This window comes from Hyperolius riggenbachi, chromosome 12, assembly GCF_040937935.1.
Source record: "Hyperolius riggenbachi isolate aHypRig1 chromosome 12, aHypRig1.pri, whole genome shotgun sequence".
Lineage (NCBI taxonomy): Eukaryota > Metazoa > Chordata > Amphibia > Anura > Hyperoliidae > Hyperolius > Hyperolius riggenbachi.
Window position 1 is genome coordinate 194,696,076 of NC_090657.1, and position 21,501 is coordinate 194,717,576.

Here is a 21,501-nt window from a genome sequence, read left to right on the forward strand (position 1 = left end):
TGTCTTAAAATATGGCCGCCGGAGCTGGCCATGGCTGCGCAGTCCGCACCTGCGCAGTCCGCACCTGCCGCGAGTGCAGCTGCGCAGCTCTAGGGCCAACCCCCCGATCCACGCTACAGTGGCCCTAGAGCTGCGCAGCCGCACACACGGCAGGTGCGGACTGCGCAGCCGCAGCCAGCTCCGGCGGCCATATTGTCGGAGGCAGGAGCACCCGACCCGGGCCCTGCGGTCATGACAGGCCGGGGGGTCTATTAAGCGGATGGCATCCTCCGTGTCTTTTAAAGAGATGCAGGTACTTCACTTTTTGAACTTTTTTTTTTTTTTTTTTTATAATTTGGCCTCGTAAGTCCTTTCAACCCTGGGTCAGGCAACAGCATTGCTTTCTTGGGCATACCAGTCTGCTGACAGCCTTTAGGTGACAGTAATAAAGCACCAAGCTTGTTCAGCTGTTCTGGGCACTATTTTTTAAGTTGCTGATTATTAACTTATTTCCTAAAACTTTTTGTTGTCCAATTTTCCACTGTATTGCTGAAGTGCAGTAATTATTAGCATGAAGCTAAAACTGTGCTACATGTACGAGATTTTCTTTGGTCTTGACGCGCATCAAAACTGACCAATCTTAAGCCTCATACTCACGGGCTACAATTGTCGCCGCAACCACGCGTGTTGTGGTGACAGGTCGCCCGTGAGTAAGGCGCGCGTGCCCCGAACCGTCGCTACTCTGAGCTGTCGCCGGGCGATTGGCACGGTCAATTGCCTGGCGACAGTTGCTAGTCCGCGTGTGTATGCGGACTAGCGACAGCAACCAATAGGGAATTCACGGAGCTTCCGGCGGGGGGGGGACCAGCTACATTTTGTAGCTCATGTGTACCAGCCATTACTTCTTGCTTCAGTTTCTAACTTAACACTGTACAAATGACAGCAGTAAAGCAGACAGGGTACTTAGGCATCAAGAACAGTTCTAAATTGTGTTCATATTCTACTTGTAATTTGAATGCATAATATGTACACTCTGTGGACTATTAAATTAAGTGGTGGTGACACCCAGCAAGCAACTGCTATTCAGATACTGTAGTGAAGTAAAATCTGGTTGCTATGAATTATTGTATTGTGCTCATAATCACTGCTCCTTTCGCAAGCTAATGGAATTAGTGAACAATTGGCAAAAGAAAAACTAATTTTGGCACTCTTAAAGAGAATATTTGGCATAAAGCAAAGGGGGGTTTTCTGCAATTATTTTTACTTCCATGGCCCTGTACAGCTCATATATTGCTGTAATAATTAAGAGAGCATCTTTTCTGATTCCAAGGAGATAGAATCTTGGGAGTTGTGGAGGCTGCCATATTTATTTCCCTTTAAACAATACCAGTTGCCTGGCAGTGCTGCTAATCATCTGCCTCTAATACTTTAAGGTCCAAGACCCGCTAGTGATTGGTAAAGCTCTTGCTCATGTAATGCTATGTGCATGATCCTATTTGAGGGATGTGATTATTTGTATTTTTTTTATTTTTAAATCACCCATAGCTTTACATTAGCAAGAGCTTTTTAAATGTGTGTCCTAGGCCAAGGCCATAAGACCTGAACAAGCATGCAGATCAGGTGCTCCGACTGAAGTCTGACTGGATTAGCTGCATGCTTGTTTCAGGTGTGTGATCCCGATACTACCGTAGCCAAAGAGTTCAGCAGGACAGCCAAGCAATGTCATGAATTACGGTATCTTGATCAGTCCACTTTGAACTAAAATCTAATTATCCACTGCAGTTTACATAATTCAGTAATAGACTTATGGTGCCCATACAAGATACAATAAAAATGTTCGATTTCCCCATTTATTCGATCTAAATGATCGACTGAAAGTCTAAAAAAAACATTTTCGATCAGGAAATTTGAACGATTATCCTGTTTTTCCGAGAAATATATCGAATATAAAGATTTTTCCTGCATATCTGATCAAACGGAATAAACTAAATTATCTAATCGAAAGAAGAATTCAAAATTGTACCATGTATGTGCACCTTTAGGTATTAACCATAATTTTATAACTGATGAATCTACAACCTAATGCAATTTCCAGACAGATCGATGGGTCGAACCAATATTTTCCTACATGTTTCATCTGCTCCCGATTGATAATGAGATCGATTTGGTATAGTCAATAACAGTTTTGTTTTTCCAGATTACTATTAATCGGGAGCAGATCAGACATGCCATCATTTATCGGCGGCTTTGACATGTTGATCTGATGGGAAATTTCATGGTGTGTATCTGGAATCACAGTGACTACACTACATCATGATTAGCATTAGTACTAACAACACAAACGCAATCAAAGCGGGACAACAAAAATGGGAATCTGCAGCATGTGGTCTTTTGGACAGTATGGGTTTCCCTAAAAGCATATTTGGGGTACATTATTTGACGATTTTAGAAAAAAAAAAAGTAGTGTTTCTAAGTTTACTCACTTTGAAAGGGAATAAACAATGCCCAGTGGCATCATTGGCAGTCTGGTCTGTGTTGGACAGAACGTACATTACACCGACATTTCTCCTTACTATTACAATATGTAGAACAGTCTCACACTGAGGGCGCACGTGGGGTTACTGACCATGTTCTTCAGACAGAGCAGATTAACGGAGCTGAACAGAGATAACTGAAAGACTGCTTCCATTGTTTGAGCTGAGCCAACAGCCATGTTTGTCACATGATCGAGTCCAAATCTACATCCACATATACATATCACTCCATGAAGACGGTAACAAACATCCACAGAGGAGGTGTTTGATAGATTTTGATGGCGACGTGTTTAAGATCAGTCGGTTTTTTTGCAACTTGGTGTTGGGAGGACACATTTTATAGACCGTTCTATCTCACAAAACAACCATTGCCAGAATCCTGTAGTTTCTTTCTGTAGAAGATCAGCCATGATCAGCTTCTGTGGGATAACATTCAAGTTTTCCAGAAATCAGCCTTTCTTTATCCCTTGTTCGTAAAAGCAGCTTTTAGAGTCAACACAGGTCATTGATGGTTACAGTATTGACACGACAGGAGTCTAGGATGTCAGCTTGGAGTAGCTGGGGGGAGAAAACTTCCTTCGTAGGTATTTCAGGACATAGAGAGGAAGACAGCTGACCAGCGTGATAGACGTCACTTTCCACAGGAAGGACAGGGTTGTGATGAAGTAAACATCTGCCAGACAGATAGCAAGAATACAAAATCATAATCAAAAGAACTATGGGAACAATGTTACAAATTTTTGTCATACCTCCGCAGGACTATACAAATTAAACACACTCTCCGAAATGTACACTATCATCATCAACTCACACCTCAGCAGCTGCTTATAAAAAAAGGTGACACCTCATATAAAGGTCTAACATCCCATAGAGATCTGTACTAGTTGGCTGTGTCTGGGCGTCTCTTCCTTAACCACTTCTGGATTTCGGTAATTGAAATCTACACCATGTTTGGTACCAGTTATCCCTGCTAGGGCGTAGATTTCAATTACCATGCTGCATGCTCCTACCGCTACATCCCACTCGCTCTGCTGTTGGTATGACAGCAGAGCTCTGTAAGCCGAGGAGCCGATTTCATTGACTCCTGACCTTGTAATCACTGTGATTGTCTTAAGGTGGCCACACACCATACAATTTTTTAAATATCTGTTCAATTTAAGAATTGCAATCAATTTTTCTGACTGATTGTAACATTTTAAAAATATGACCAATGTACCACAACACACGTATGTTCAATTTTTCACCAATTATGATAAAAATGATTGGAAACTGACAAAATTGCTAGGGTGTGTATATTAATAAATTGACAAACACACACCATACAATCTTTAGAAAGATTGAAGAAAAATATCTGGCATTCTAGATCGATAAAACGAAGAAAACGGGAAATCCGATCGGATTTTTCAGTCAAATGAAAAAAAAAAGCTTTAACGAATTGCAGTAAAATTAGATCATTTTATTGGATCGTGTGTGGCCACCTTTACACAGATCACAGGGTCAGGATCCAATGAAATCTGCTCCTGACCGGCTCACAGAGCTCTGCTGTCATTCTGACAGCAGAGCGAGTAGGCTGCAGTGCTGGGAGAGTGGCACGAATGGTGAGAGAGACAGGTTTTTGTGGCATGGCGGTTTGACCCAAAACAGAGCAAAGCCAAAACATGTTTGTTTGTTTCTTACTCTTAAAAAGCGCCAAAATATTCTGTGGCACTGTACAATCAATAATAATTTTATGTAGTTTGAAAACCCTGACGTTGCAAGGAGTAAATGAATTCCAGGGATTATTCTGAAAAATATGGCTACTGTTTCAGCAGCATGCTTAGTTTCAGATCCTTGGCTCAGCATTCAGAGGTGTGTGAGCTACATGTGATTTCTCTCACACAGCCTTTAATGTGGGGAAAGCAGGGCAGGCTGGCTCGTGTCACAGGATATGGGGGTCACACCAGGTCAGCTCAGACATCTTGTGGGTTTAGATAGAGCGAGCAGTGAGAGGAGTGATGCTAGACGATGACTGACAGGCTCTACACCGCCCAAAGGATCGCTTTGTTATCTCAGTGATTTATAGTCAGCAGGGGGAACAGAAAACCGCTTTGTTTCTTTCACCCCAACCGGGATCATTAATCCTAAAGACAAATCTATTCCCCAAACTGTACCTGGTATTTTAAAGAGGAACTGTAGTAAAAATAATGAATTAATAAATTACATATTTAATTTATCAGTATTTATTTATAAATTTAATCATCACTGTTTTTCCATTGTAAAATATTTTCTCTACCTGATCAACAATCTTAAATGTATCACACAAGTGGCCACATATTTAGTCCTGTCAGGTGATCTCTATAGAAGTTTGTTTACTGAGACTTCTATGCACAGAGAGAGATGCTGCTTGTTTGTTGCATTGTGGGAAAGAACAACTGTTTCCAAATGCCAGACAGGAAATTGTCATGGCCCTGACAGCACTCCGTGATGGGGTTTTCCCACAATGGTCTTCTGATACGCTTACCGTCCGTTTTACCGCGTGCGGTAAAAGCAGTTAGCTATTCTGGTAGGTTTTAGTCAGAATTTACTGCATATGGTAAAATGTCCGGTATTTTGTGATATTATTCTGAAAATTGTGTGTTAACATGCCCCCTATTTTTCATGAAAATTCCAATTTACTATTTTACACTTTATGACCTGCCTGCACCTACACGGTAAAGTCAGTTTGTATGTATTTTGTCGTATTTAGTGGAATTCCTATTCAGGCTGTGTAATAGAAAAGAATAGTAGAAATAAAACACCAAATATTTTATAGAGGCTGCCTATAAATACACTTCTATAGGTTGTTACATAATCAAATATACCTTTCCTTCCTAACACCCTACCACCCCCCCACCACCACCCCAAAAACAGACTATTATAATTATTTACCGCATGCTGACCCGATGAAATACTGCACGCTTCACCTCATTCCGCAAATGCGGAAAAAGCTTTCAGCATTGTCCCCCCCAAAAAAGGGAACATACTGAGGCCCGGTGCACACCAAAAACCGCTAGCAGATCCGCAAAATGCTAGCAGATTTTGACACGCTTTTTCTTATTTTTCTATAGCGTTTTGCGGATTGCTGCTGCGGTTTTCAGTATAGTAGATTTCATATATTGTTACAGTAAAGCTGTTACTGAACAGCTTCTGTAACAAAAACGCCTGCAAAACCGCTCTGAAGTGCCGTTTTTCAGAGCGGTTTGCGTTTTTCCTATACTTAACATTGAGGCAGAAACGCATCCGCAATCCAAAAAATGCTTCACCCAGGCAGTTTTCATTTCTGCAAAACTCCTCCTGCTCTGGTGTGAACCACCCCATTGAGATACATTGACCAAGCGGATCCGTAGCCGCAAGCGGCTGCAGAAACGCTGAAAAAGCCGCTCGGTGTGCACCAGTCCTTAATGAGGTATTTTACTGACAAAAAAAAAAAAATATTTACCGCACATAGCTACCAGAATTGAGGCTAATATCAGCCAAACAGATGTACCTGATGATCTACTTGAGAAAAGGTTAGGCTGCATTTCCACTTGTGCGGTGCAAATCGCCACGGTAAAAATTCGCATGCGGATGCGAATTTCGCATGCGGATCCATGCGAATTCGCACGGATGACGATGCATGCAAATTTAACCATGGCAGTGCTGGTGTGCTTTTCCATTGTTTCTATGCGAATTCGCATGAAAATTCGCATACTCAAACCTCATGCGAATTTCCTATTAAATACATTGTATGCGATTTGCATAGCAGTATGCGAATTCTGATGACTCTGCCATGCGAATTTTTTCTGCACAGAAAAACGCAAAGGAATCCTGACAAGTGGAAACAGTCCCATTCACTTGTATTGCTATGCGAATTTGCATGCGAATTCGCGATAGTGGAAATGGGCCCTAAAGGTTTCTCGTGGGAAAGGGGGTACCTGCTACTGACTGGGATGAAGTTGAATCCTGGGTTCAAGTTTCTCTTTAACCTCCTTGGCGGTATGCCTGACACTGTGTCAGGCATACCGCTCTCTGTCCTCAAGAGTCTCCCTAAATTAATTCATTTGCTCTCATGGCAGTAAAAGCTTTAGCTAGCACTAGGCTAGCTAGTAAAGGTGTCTGGCACCCACCGATCGCCTGGGATCCCCCCGTTTATAAATTGCCCAGCCTGGATCCAGCGATCGTGCAGCCTCCCCGCACAGCTCCGGTGTCTCTATGGGGAGGATCGGGTTTGCGCATGTCATGAAGTCATGTGCAATCCTCCCCCATAGTGAAGACTGAAGCTGTGCAGAGAGGCTGCGCCAATCGCTGGATCCAGGCTGGGTACTGTATAAACTTTGTAGAGCAGGGGATCTCTACTCAAATATCCCCCGTTATTGAGCATGGCTTTCCTCCAGATTGGGCCAAGCGGCGTAGCCAGGCAGTAGGCACGCGAGTATGGATGTGCAGAAGCATGGACCCTACGGCTCTGGCTTAATGCACATGTGGGCTTGAGCAGCCACGGATAGGGGGAGAAGAGCTGCGTGGCCCAGATATGAAACTTTGGGGGGTGCTCAGCAACAGGGGACATTAGAATAGAGAGGGAAGCCTCAGTAGGATCCTGAGCCTTCCCTCTCGTTAAGTGAATATCTAAATCTTGGTTACACTTTAAAGGACAGGTACGAGGATTAAAAATAAAAAAATATGATCTACTTACCTGGGGCTTCCTCCAGCCCCTGGCAGCCCTTCTGTCCCTCAGCGCAACTCTGCTGTCCTGAGATCCCCTCCGTTGCAGATGCTGACCCTGCCAGGGTGACATCTTCTGCGCGGGTGCACTGCTCACGTGGCCTGGAGTGTTCTGCACTGGTGCATTACCTCTGCGCCTGCGCAGAACACTACAGGCCACGTGATCGCACTCTCGCTCGCGCAGGTGCAGAAGATGCCGACCTTGCAAGGTCAACATCTGCAACGGAGGGGATCCAGAGACACCCGAGCTGCGGCAAGGGACAGTTAAGCTAACGGACTGGCGGAAGCCCCAGGTAAGTAGATTTTTTTTTTTTACTCCTCGCGCCTGTCTGCAGAGTGTGAAACTACTATAGATAGTTGAGTATTTTATGCCCAGATTTAAATGCTGTGGGGGGGACTAATATTGGGACCTGGGTAGAGCTATATGTGATATGCCATATTGATGGGGAGATCATGGCATGCTAGTTTCTGATGTAAGCTTGTACTTCAGTCTTCAGTTTCCACATTAAGAGGGAAATATCAGGTGGTTGACTTGTGCTGAAGGTTACATTTATATAATGTAAACATTTGTATTCATATTCTTTCTAATAATAGCTTGGCGCTCCTTATCCTTGACCTGGTCAAGGCATTTGATTTAATGTTTTAGCCTAAATGCATAGTGCCCTCAGGAGGGCTAACATCTCAGAGTCATTTATTGGCTCTCTCTCTTCTTTGAATAGTCCTCAAACTGTGACTAATATCCCTCAATCTTCTCAAGAGAAGTACCAGTTTGACCGGGAGGAGGGGGTCAATTATAGGCTGCAGCTCTGGCGCTTTAAGTCTGCCAGGAGAAACGCGTGATCTAAATATTCTTTATTGTCTACCTCTTGTTATGTAACCTGTCTTTGCCATAATGTAGTTGATATCTTATTTTTCATGGGCGTACTAAGAGATTTTCTTTCCCGGAAAGTCTTTGGTTTGGGCTTTATTGTGACATATATTGTCCTTAGAACTTTAAGTGGTCTTGAATTATCACTGTAAGGTGCTAATTTATGCAGCTGTTTATCTACTTTTAAGTTTAACCACTTGTGTACCAGCGTTCTCTGGCCCCTTAAGGGAAATTAGAGACAAATATTAGTCAAAGTTTTATACATACCTGGGGCTTCCTCCAGCCCCATCCGCACAGATCGCTCCCACGTCGCCGTCCTTAGCCTTCTCCAGCTCCGGTACCGGAGCTGCGCGCAGGCACAGTACTATTCTCCGACGGAGGGAGTGCACTGCGCATGCTCAGACTGGCCGCGACTGGCTAAAGTTACGGGATCCCGTACCGGAGCTACTGTAGAGAAGGCTGTGAATGGGGCTGAAGGAAACCCCAGCTATGTACAAAACTTTGACTAATATTAGTGTCTGGTACACTTTGAGGACCAGAAACTACTGGTACCAAAAGACAGCTCCTACCCATGAATCGCCACATGGACCCACCACCCTCTCCATGATAGCAGAACCAGTCAGGAGCAAACTTCATTTGCTTCTGACCCTGTGATCAATATGAGCTAAGGAGATTGGCTCACAGTGATCACAAGGTCATGTGCTAATAAAATCAGCTCCTGACTGACTCACAGAGCTCTGATGTAATGGCGACAGCAGAGCGGCTCAGTCAGCGGGTCTGTATGAAAGCGGTTATTGAATTGTACGTCCTGGCAAGACTAAGCAGCCAAAAACAGGGTGTAGATTTAAATTACTGTGGTCTGGAAGTGGTTAACCCTTTGCCTGCACTTTCTCTGCATTTGTCAATGGATGATATGTGTACTATGTATAAGATGTTGGGTATTTGGACTGAATTGGATTGATTGGTATCTTTTTTTTTTTTTTTTTAATACCTGTATTTGAAGTTTCTAACTAAGCCTTTTTGTACATTAAGGCTAGATTTCAATTTATGCGAAAACAGGCAGATTCCCCGGCCACGAATTTGGATGGAATTTGGCAGCCTAAAGAAATCTATGCAGAGCATCCAAATTCGTGACCGGGGAAAAAATCTGACGGCATGCAGCATAATGATTGCAGACATAAAGAGAAACAGTAAAGGTTGGCACTTACAATCCATATAAAATACCTTTATTCTTCCAGCCAAAATTCTTAAAACATAGTACAAAAGTTACAAATGCTTCCTACCCATTTTCTTAAGAGCTGTGGGGTGAGGTGGGAGAGCGTCCTCTGAGGCTCAGGAGAGCGAAACGGTGGTCAGGCGGCCCACCGCTCCCACTTCACCCCACAGCTCTTAAAGAAACGGGTAGGAAGCATTTGTAGCTTTTGTACTATGTTTTAAGAATTTTGGCCGGAAAAATAAAGCTATTTTATATGGATTGTAAGTGCCAACCTTTGCTGTTACTCTTTATGTCTACATTGATGCTTGTGCTGGATCAGGTTTGAGCACACAATTTGAGGCAATATAAGCTACCCGTTCCAGTAGTGCATGTATACACATCTAGTGTTGCTCTGATTTATGACGTGGAGTACTGTGGTGTCTGTTCTGTTATCTCTTTCACTGTTTAAGCATAATGAATGCGTCACCTGTCGGAATCCCATAGCTGTGCATAGCGCGACTAGAGAGATTCGGCTGCGAGACACGTCACATCTTAGCCGGCATCGCGTCTCGCAATACGCATGCCGAGCACAGTGGAAACGGGGCCTAAAGTTAGCTCAGGGCCATTTGGTCTGCAGTGCCCTTTTGTGTACTGCACCCTCTGTATGACTGAAATTGTTTCAATAAGTCAGTACAGTATACTCCAGATTTTAGGTGAGGGTTACAAACTTAACACCTAAATAGCATAATTATTTTTAAGAAATCCAGTCCAAGCTTCCATGATCACTTATATTCTCTGCACAGGATAACATTAATAAATAAACCCAAATTAGCTATAACTGCTTATCTGAATGAATTACCGTATTAGTCACTCTGGATAAGCCGAATTACCACCATATAAGACGCTCCAGAATATAAGAAACAACTAGGTTATTGTATATTGTACTAAACCTGATGCGTCCATATTCCAGGAGCGTCTTGTATATATTCTCCCCCGAAATGGTGTCCCCATGTCTCTCCTATGTGTCCTCCAGCGTTGTCCTGTCTCCCCCATGTGTCCTTCTGTCTTCCCGTGTCCCCCTGTCGTGCCTGCCCCCCCTCCCCACGTGCCTCTGGTCTCTCTCCTGGCCCCTGCTCAGGTCTTACCTATGAACTCATGTAAGAAGACGAGGGAGGCGATGTAACAGGACAGACTGAGGAGCTCTGCCACAATCATCAGCCAGTGCCACGTCTGAATGGTTAGTGCCACCATTAGCAGCTCAGTCAGGATCAGCGAAGTGAAGGAAATGGCAACAATGTGGACAAACTCTGACTCGAAGAGCAGTAAAGCGCCGTACATGATGATGCTTCCTGAAGGAAGAGACACGTGTTAATAGAGAAGCAGTATAGTCTACATGAATAAGCTGAAACAGAGTAATGTTCACTAACAATCCAGATGACATGATTAAAATATCTTAAAGTGACACTGTAGTACTGCCCATGTGGCTAGAAGGCAGAGTTCTTTGCAGCCTCACATCCTCATCAGTACCCGCTTCTGTCACAAACAGCCCTGTCAGGTGGGCATAGTGGGAGGAGAATCCAAGTCTGGACTTGCCTAACCCCTCCCCACCAAACAGCTTCCTAGCCTCGGCATTGGAGATAGACTACAGGAAGTGTGGCCAGACTGCTAAACAAGGAAGTCCAGTAATACACAGGTACAGTTTTCCACATTTTGTCATATTACTGCAACAAACCTGAATCAATTTTATTGGAATTCCACATGAAAGACCAATACAAAGTGGTGTACACGTGAGAAGTGGAACTAAAATCATACATGATTCCAAACATTTTTTAAAAAAACTGCAAAGTGGGTTGTGCATAATTATTCAGCCCCCTGAGTCAATACTTTGTAGAACCACCTTTTGCTGCAACTGCAGCTGCCAATCTTTTTGGGTATGTCTCTACCAGCTTTGCACATCTAGAGACTAAAATCCTTGCCCATTCTTCTGTGCAAAACAGCTCCAGCTCCGTCAGATTAGATGGACAGCGTATGAACAGCAGTTTTCAGATCTTGCCACGGATTCTTGATTGGATTTAGATCTGGACTTTGACTGGGCCATTCTAACACATAGATATGTTTTGTTTTAAACCATTCCATTGTTGCCCTGGCTTTATGTTTAGGGTCGTTGTCCAGCTGGAAGGTGAACCTCCGCCTGTCTCAAGATTTTTTGCAGGCTCCAAGAGGTTTTCTTCCAAGATTGCCTTGTATTTGGCTCCAGCCATCTTCCCATCAACTCTGACCAGCTTCCCTGTCCCTGCTGAAGAGAAGCACGCCAAGAGAAGCTGCCACCACTATATTTGACAGTGAGAATGGTGTGTTCAGAGTGATGTGCAGTGTTAGTTTTCCGCCGCACATAGCGTTTTGTATTTTGGCCAAAAAGTTCCATTTTGGTCTCATCTGACCAGAGCACCTTCTTCCACATGTTTGCTGTGTCCCCCACATGGCTTGTGGCAAACTGCAAATGGGACTTCTTATGCTTTTCTGTTAAAGAGAGTCTGAAACCAGATTAAAAATGGCTTTTTAGCTTATATTCAGCAGGGGCATGTTTGCTGCTGCTAAAACGCCGCTATCCCGCGGTAGAACGAGGGGTCTTTACCCCCAAAACCCCCCCTGCAAAATCCACGACTTTCCTGGTCGTGGATTCTGCTGCCCCTGTGTGCTTCCGTGTGAGGTAGGGCTATGAGCTGCAGCCCTGCCTCACACACGTCTGTCAGTGGCGGATCTCCACCTCTCCCCCGCCCCTCTCAGCGAAGGCAGACTGAGAGGGGCGGGGGAAAGGCGGAGTTCCGCAGCTGATAGACGCGCGTAAGGCAGGGCTGCAGCTCTTAGCCCTGCCTCACACGGAAGCGCTCCCCTGAGGTAGCAGGGGGGTAAAGACCTCTCGTTATGCCGCGGGATAGCGGCATTTTAGCAAGGGCAAACATGCCCATGCTGAATATATGCTAAAAAGCCATTTTTAATTTTGGCTTCAGACTCTTTAACAATGGCTTGTTTCTTGCCACTCTTCCATAAAGGCAAACTTCTGCAGTGCACGACTAATAGTTGTCCTATGGACAGAGTCTCCCACCTGAGCTGTAGATCTCTGCAGCTCATCCAGAGTCACCATGGACCTCTTGACTGCATTTCTGATCAGTGCTCTCCTTGTTTGGCCTGTGAGTTTAGGTGGACAGCTTTGTCTTGGTAGGTTTAAAGTTGTGCCATACTCCTGCCATTTCTGAATGATCGATTGAACAGTGCTCCGTGGGATGTTCAAGGCTTTAGAAATCTTTTTGTAGCCTAAACCTGCTTTAAATTTCTCAATAGCTTTATCCCTGACCTGTCTGGTGTGTTCTTTGGACTTCATGGTGTCGTTGCTCCCAATATTCTCTTAGACAACCTCTGAGGCCGTCACAGAGCAGCTGTATTTGTACTGACATTAGATTACACACAGGAGCACTCTATTTAGTCATTAGCACTCATCAGGCAATGTATAGGCAACTTACCAAAGAGGGCTGAATAATTACACACACCCCACTTTGCAGTTATTGATTTATAAAACATGTTTGGAATCATGTATAATTTTCGTTCCACTTCTCACATGTACACCACTTTGTATTGGTCTTTCACGTGGAATTCCAATAAAATTGATTCACGTTTGTGGCAGTAATGTGACAAAATGTGGAAAACTTCAAGGGGGCCCGAATACTTTTTGCAAACCACTGTATTTGCTTCTAAAAAATATGCAGCCTGTCAGAATTAAATGTTACTCTACCCTCATCACTTGAGGCTGAGTTAAAACATGCATTAAAGTGAAATATCAAATATGTATTTAACTATGAATTTGCAAAGGCTGCTAATCCAAATAAAATAAATCAGTGACTACAAATGGTTAAAAACAAATAATTCTTGCTCGCCTGCAGATTTCATTGAAGCTGAAAACAAGCTGTAATTATTTGCATCTCATTCACCATCTCCAACAATAACTGAAGAGGATAAACAACAATAAGTGATATAAAGATCTTGAGAGCCAATTTACAAACTAAAATGCTGTGATGTGTTTGTTGTGTTACCTCCAGCTTGGAGCTCTTGATAAGATGGCCTAATGCTTCATACACACTTGAGATAATAGTCTTTGGAAAAGGCAAGATCACAGACCAATTTTACCCCATTCCATGTAGTATGAGAGCCATACTCTACACAGTCTATTCTATGGAGCTGAACTCCCCATCAGATAAAATCTTTGCAAGATGCTGCACACAAAGATGCTGTACAGACACAAAAGATCAGTATCTGCAAAAGATCTGTTCCTGCAAAAGATCCATTCCTGCAAATTGCATTCATAGTCTATGAGATCTGCAGATCATCATACACACCTTGTTTAACAGACATTCATCTGCATATCTGGCAATCATCTGCAGATGTGAAAATCCATCCTGGTGGATCTGATCTGCAGATGATTGTCTGTTAAACCAATTGTGTATGAGAATCTGCAGATCTCATAGACTATGAATGCATTTTGCAGGAAAGGATCTTTTGCAGGAACAGATCTTTTGCAGATAATGATCTTTTGAGTGTGTACGGGCATCTTTGTGTGCAGCATCCTGCAAAGATATTATCTGATGGGGAGTGCAGCTCCATAGACAAGACTGTGTAGAGTATGGCTCTCATACTACATGGAAGGGGGTAAAATTGGTCTGTGATCTTTCATTTTCTAAAGACTTTTATCTGAAGTGTGTATGAAGCATAAGAAGTAGAGATGGTCAATGAGATGGAAATAATTCCAACTTGTTGTAAGATTATGTATATTTTCTATGCAACTTGAAAATGGACCAATAAAATGTTCTAAAGGACGAATTAGAATTCAGAACAAGATGCATACTGAATTTGAAGAATCCTGCATCATCTTGGAATGAATTGCATCTCATCGATCACCCCTGATACCAAGGACAGATTGGTGGTGTTTGTATTGAAGGGTTAGGCAGGAGAAAGAGAATGGAGGAAATATGGAAACATTATTTTTGAAATATTACTCTTGTTATACGTCACAAATCAACTATGTTTCCAGACAAACAGCGGTAAGATTTTATAATCCACTAATGTTTTCTTCTGCCTGTGTCTGGAGACATCTGTGCGCAGACATCAAACTGAATCACAACTAACTTTATAGGCATAATTTATTTTGCAAATCAAAGCAATATATTTAATTTGTGCAGTATTACAATAAATGCAAATTATACTGCAACACAAATCCTTGAAGTACAACATACTATTAAAAAAAACTTGTGATGACGAGTAGTAGCCGGCGTGATGACGCATAGCGTCATCGATATAGAAATGTCAGCCTGACCCTCGGTTCGGTTGTCGCCGGTGGAGTATTTTGCAGCGGGAGCTGGAGAGGAGCCAGGACGACGCCGGGGGACCTCCCGACCTATGGTGGGCTGGAGAAAGACCCAAGTAAAGATTTTGTTTATTTTTTACTGCTCAGGGTCCCTTTAAATATGGCAGCTTCCATATATCTCTCACCTCTGGTTCCTTTTAAAATCTCCAAATACATTTTTATTTACTTTTAAACAATACCAGTTGCCTGGCATCCTGTTGATCTTTCTGGTCAGTAGGGTGTGAATCACACCAGAAACAAGCATGCGGCTAATCTTGTCAAAAACATCTCATTTGCATGCTTGTTAGGATCTATGGCTAAAAAGTGTGCCCAGATGATGCACTGGGAGATCGACCAAAACACAGATCTCTCTCTGACCGGAGAGAGATCTGTTGCCTGCCCATACACTGCAGGCCGATTTCAGCATAAAATATCATGGGGATTGGCCTTATGACACCGCATCAACCCTGCACTGTAAATGTAGCCGTACACCACTGATGAACAGAAGATGCCCTATTTCCCAAAACAGATAAGGGTAAACTGGATTCACATATTTTTGTGTCAGGACAATGATTTGATAAAGAATCTTTGTTATACCAGACTCCAGAGAAAGATGGCATACAGACCTTGGTAAATGCTGATCAGAACCCATATAAGGAATGTCTTGTATGACAGCGGCCGTCCCTGGAACAAGGGGAAAAACAAAAATCAACAGCTCCTTCTGTTAGACAACCACACCAGCCTTCCACTTATATCAGGATTACTACTTATCTGTAGAACAACTTGAAAGGGTACCTGAGATCAACATAAAGGGTATATTGATACTTACCTGGGGCTTCCTCCGGCCCCATGAGGTGCGTGGGCTCCCTCGCCACCCTCTCCATAGTCTTCTAATCAGCCCCAGTAATCTGGCCAGCCATGAGCTTCTACCCATGCGTGGTGCAGGCGCGCGCACGCTGCCAGGTGCAGGAGCAAGACAGACGGGGGCCGTAGAAGTGCTTGGACAGCCCAATTACCGGGGCTGATTAGAAGACAAGGAGTGGCCGGAGAGGGAGCCCACACACCTCATGGGGCTGGAGGAAGCCCCAAGTAAGTATAAATATACCATTTATGTTGATCTCAGGTTCTCTTCAAGTCTGTCACTAAACCAATTTGAATAGTTTTTGTAACTTTAGATCTTGTAAACGTCAAATGAAGTTTGATTATTTGCTGCCAGGTTACTGAATCAAAAATGGCATTTTCAATTTTAAGAATTTTTGAGAAAATACATTGGCCTCAATTCACTAAGCTTATCTCCTGTCTTTAATAACTTTTCTGAGCTGTTTCTACAGTTATCACCATGGTGATAACTGTAGAAGCAGCTCAGAAGAGTTGGTGATGACTGTAGAAACAGCTCAGAAGAGTTATTAAAGACAGGAGATAAGCTTAGTGAATTGAGGCCATTTATTTTTGCATTATGGCAAAAATTCCCGAAAATCTTTATTTTCACCACAAAACCTTGTTATATTTACCGCAAAAATTAAAGAAAAACAAATCAGCAACTTATTACAAAATGATTTTCAATGACATTTTCGCTGAAAAGATGAATTTGAAATTTGAAAATTAATGCAAAAAGATTATCTGCATTTTTGCTCATCACTGCCAATTTAGGCTCACTCTGTATTTGAGTTTGACACCCCTGGCCTTGAGGGACTTTTATTTGCTGTAATTTTTTTTTATTTGCTAAATGGGTGTATATACTCCTTCATTTACCTTTATTTTGCATTAGTTACCAGTTCTAGTCTACAGTAGTTTGCTTTGTCTGTTGTATAATGAAATGTTTTTTCATTTCATTGTCTATTTGATGTGCTTCTCACTGCTGATTGTAACAGAATTCCATGCATGATTCAAGGGAGTGTGGTCCTAGGGGAGGCAACTATTTTCTAAAAGCTACCCACTAATGATACAATCTGGATTGTACAATCTTACCAAATCTATTTGGTAGAATGATACACTGAGTGAATATACTGTAGGTAGCAATTCATACTACATATAAGTGGCAAGATTGTACATCAAGATGGTCTCACCACTTCCATGTCATATGATCGACTACCTAAAAATATCCATTAAAATGTATTTTTACCTTTCTACTACATAGTTTTGGTAATATTGTACTATCAGGATTGTATCATTAATGGGTACCATAAGTTTCTATACTTTGATGGGCTGGGCTAATGCCATTAGGTAACTTTCTGTTCCATAGTAAACCTCACAAGAAATCAATGTTATGGTATAAGTACAAATATTTTAAGGTCATCTGTCTTTGTGGAACAGCCCCAGTTCTGTGCAAACTAATATTCTGTGAAGCTAAAATTATCCTGCAGAGAATATGTTAGGACTTCACGCTTGATTAAAAGAGAAAAAACGACATATGCCTATGTCTCAGACTGAGCAGTACCTATATCATACAGGTCAAGCTCTGTCTAGTGGGCCAAATGTGGTCCTCAGAGCCATTAAATTTGGCCTCCAAATGGTTTCCCCACTTTGCATTATGTTTGGCCCACTCGAGACCACCGGGGAAGCTGTATTGGAGGTGAAGCCCTAGAACACCAGGGAAACCATATAGGGGAGGAAGGGGAAAAGCACTAAACACTAGGGAATGGAATATGGGAGGGTGGGGGCCACTAGACACCAGGGAACTGTATAGGGGAGAACCACTAGACACCAGGCAACAGTATAAGGGTTAGAGGATAGCTATTAAACATCAGGGAACTTCATAAGGGATGAAGGTGGCCATTAGACATTGAGGTTGGCCCGCAACTTCATCCCAGTCTTTAATTTTGGCCCACTTTGTGTTTGACACATCTGTGATCATGGGACTTTAATGTCTAGAGGAAGGTTTTGGAGAAAGAAGCACTTACCTTCAGCAGATCTTTGTAAAGTTCAGGATACAGCATGGCCACCTCAGACTTAACATCTTTGTCGAGAACCAGAGAGAAGACGGGAAACATGGTGTAGATAGTGGAATATCTGCAGAGACAAAACTCCTGTTAGGTTACTTGTTCTTGTGCAGTTATGTAATCACCATGATGGTAACAAAGCACAAGGCAAAGCCACCCTATGTCAGCACAGAGGTGTGTTCATGCTAGATCTATATATGCATGGTGTTATCCTTTCCTCCTCTAGTTCCCCCTGGTCACTCCTTGAATTATTTGACTTTTTGGCCAATTGGACTTTACAGGAATTGAAGGTACAATGAAAGGAATGGACAATGTATGTATGTGGATTGACCATGAACATATCTCTGTGCTTACCTTAGGTAGCATTGCCCCCAGTCATGCCACATGATGAAATAGACCTGTGCATGTACAGTGCCAAGCAGAAAAATATGCGGTGCTGCTTTTCTTCTTTCTCTGCCAGCAAGAGTAAATATTCAGCTAGGCAACTGAATGTTTTTCTCCAGTTAGGACCTAGTCAAACTAGAACGTCCCTCACAAGTAAAGAATTACAGCCATACACTTCTTTCCTGGCAGAGAACTGGGATTCTGAGAGTAGGGGATGGAAAAAAGCACAATAGATTGGCATTTTAGCATTCTGAGACACAGGACAGGCCATTTCATTGAGCTGAGACAAGACAATAAATGTAAGTTTTTAAACATAAAAAAAGAATTGGACTTGTTACTTGATGTGACAACAGGTTACGTGATTGTTTTTCAAGACTATGAAGCCTAACTTTGCACCCTGCACTGTTTAAAATATAGCCTTAGGGAAATAATTGTATTGTTGAACAGTGCTAAACTACTTATTAATTCTGCACTCCTGTATCTAAGAGACCTGTGAAAAAAATGACAGCAAGTGAGATTTGGCTGCCATAAATAACCCATAATTTCTAGAAACCATTAGCAAGCAATACTGTGATATGTTATTTCTTTAGGATGGGGAATTACCTTCTTATTCTACAAAATAAAGACTTTAGGACTCTTGCTGTGATTACACTTGATGCCTGGGCAGAAGTTTACACATTGGCTACTGCAAATACCTTGATCATAAAGATTTAACCTGATGTAAAGAAATGCAGAGTAGAAATGTTTTCTTGGGATGTGTGTGACTCATAAGCTTGGCCTTTCCTGCCAGAAATCCCACAGCACAATAGCTGTGTGAGAAGGGGAGGGTTTAGGCAAAGGCCCACACTTTATCCTGGTTACATCACAAAGGACTCTGGGGGCCTCAAATTCAAAGGCCTGCGCGGGTAGGGTGGACTGGCCTCGCCACGAACCGTGATACTGTACAAGGCCGGCCAGGAAGGGCGGAATAAAGAGATATGAAAATAGTAAGCAATTAATCCTTTTATGGCCTTCAGACTTTCCCGTTTAGATGCTGGACATTAAAATAAAAAATACTTGGTGTTCATTCACTTCCCAACCATGTTACCAACTTACTGGCTGCCAAAAACAGGTTCAGCTTTTATCAAAGAGAAGGATGAAAGTGTTCTCACCAGTTCAACCCTACGACAGGTTTATTTATGTGCGGTGTATTACAATAGAAATATGGTTCACATGAACCGCTGCTCTGATATTTACACGCTCAGAATGTTTACTGTTTCCTTACATTCTCAAAGGTTCTAAAATGGCTCCTTCTTGGTTTTTGACTGGCGTTCGTAAAGTGAGCCTACAGTCACATATTACAGAAATCAACAGGAAACCTGCCAGTTTCACCAAATTACATTATTATTTTGAATAAAACTATTCTTCTTTCCTGCTGTGAGTAACAAATATCTCCTATATTTTTGCTTCTTGACACTTTTCCACTGCTGTGGAGGAAGGAGTACAATCCTGGGAGGAGAGAATACCATTTCTTATTGTTAGGCAGACAGAAACACAGTTTGTGGTCTTTAACCCTTTCAGGGCCAAGGTCGTTAGTTATGTCCTCTGTGTGGCTGCCTGCTGATGACAGGACGTAACTAACGTCCTTGAAGTCCAGAGGCAATCGCATGCACCTGGTGTCATATGACATCTGACCTCTCCCCTTGCTGATCAGGAGCCATGGCAATTGGCTCTTGATCACTACAATCACCGCCGATTGTAGTGATCTCTGAAGCATTGCGGTAGCTGAAGAGGACCCACTCACCTTCCTGATGCTCCCTCAACGATCACCGTTCTCGGTCTACTCTGCCCGGCATCCATCCTCGCTCTGTCGCTAAGTTCCGGGTCCCGGCTTGATGACATCATCAAGATGGGACCCGGAACTTGACGACAGAGTGAGGTCGGTGAGTAATGGCCGCTGCCTGCACTGGGGACACCTATCAATACGAGGGACACCTATACCTGGCTATTTATACTGGGGATACCGCTGCCTGGCTATTTAAACTAAACGTACCGGAACCAGACAAACGGCTCCGGTCCTGAACGAGGGTTAAATGGCCGATCCCCTAAGGGGTTGAGTATAGTTAAGGGGTGAGTCAAAAGAATTATTAGCTTAGAAAGTTCTGCATGCTTAGGGTTAATTTTGTGATCATCACTGGTATGCAACACCTGTGATGAGTAAATATGGCTGCCTTCCCTATGTCTGGGCTACAATGAATACTGTGCACTATGACTGGCTCAGGGACACTTAAAGGACTTACGAGGCCTGATTTGTAAAAAATAAATAAAAAAAGTTAGATACCTTTGTGTGTTTGCAAGGTACGGAGGAGGCCGTCCGCACCCTCTGTGCCGTTCCGCGCTGCTTAATATCCCCCCGAACGTTCCCCGACCGCACGGCCCGGGTCGGGCTCCCCAGCCTTCACAAAGATGGCGGCCGGAGCTGGCCGCGGCTGCGCAGTCCGCATAACCGCGAGTGCGGCTGCGCAGCTCTAAGGCCAACCCCCCGATCCACGTAACAGTAGCGTGGTTCGGGGAGTTGGCCTTAGAGCTGCGCAGCCGCACTCACGGCTATGCGGACTGCGCAGCCGCGGCCACCTCCGGCCACCATCTTTGTGAAGGCTGGAAAGCCCGACCCGGGCCGTGCGGTCGGGTGACGTTCGGGGGGGGGGGGATATTAAGCAACGGGGACCCGGCGGAACGGTACGGAGGGCGCGGACGGCGTCCTCCGTGCCTTGCAAACACACACAGGTATCTAACTTTTTTTTTATTTATTTTTTACAAATCAGGCCTCGTAAGTCCTTTAAAGGAATATTATCGATACCCAAGTGTTCTAAAATGACAATGTACAAATAATGTCTAAGTAGCTGTGTAAACATTTTCCTACTTTTCATGTTAAATATCAGAGGCAAAAGCTGTAATTTATTGAGGGTAGGATTAAGCTATATTGGGACAAATCAATTGCAGAAGGGGTGTCTGCTGCAATGCACAGCCAGAGTTGCATATCAGACTACAGAAAACAAATATCAAACATATCAAACTCTGAAAGCAAAATTTAGACATGCGCAGTAGAGCCCGGAGGACGTCCAATGACGTCAGAGCGCCGGCGTGGGACGCAGAAGTTCCGGGCCTTGGAGCGCAGAAGAGCCCGACCTGGCATCCGGCCTGGCCAGGTCGGGTCGGCCACCGGAGACCACTGGGAGCCTGCGGAGGGGCGGCGAGGGCACCTCCTGCCTGCCACGGGCTGGAGGAAGCCCCAGGTAAGTGGAAATTGATTTTTATTTTTTACCCACCCTCCCTGAACCTTTCCTTTAAAATGTTCCAAAATGGGACCAGTGCAAGCTATACATTAACAGTCTGTGGCTATTGCCTGTCCTCCGCTGTCTCCGGGCTCCCTTCACTGTCCATACACGCGTGTCACGTGATGGCCTAGTGCTGGGCGCACGTGTATGGACAGGCGACATCGACGGACA

The 21,501-nt window shown here is 43.5% G+C and overlaps 1 protein-coding gene across 1 annotated transcript in view; it reads right to left on the reverse strand.

Annotated features, from left to right (window-relative positions):
* Nucleotides 1–341: 341 nt before the first annotated feature.
* The window catches only part of ATP9A (ATPase phospholipid transporting 9A (putative)), a 206,475-nt gene continuing 185,315 nt past the window's right edge, over nt 342–21,501 (reverse strand). The window contains exons 25-28 of the mRNA XM_068262423.1: nt 17,591–17,699; nt 15,317–15,374; nt 10,441–10,644; nt 342–3,186 (exon numbers count right to left, since the gene is read on the reverse strand). Coding sequence (XP_068118524.1) covers nt 3,050–3,186; nt 10,441–10,644; nt 15,317–15,374; nt 17,591–17,699 — 508 coding nt within the window. The 3' untranslated portion in view covers nt 342–3,049. The remainder of the gene's footprint in view (nt 3,187–10,440; nt 10,645–15,316; nt 15,375–17,590; nt 17,700–21,501) is intronic.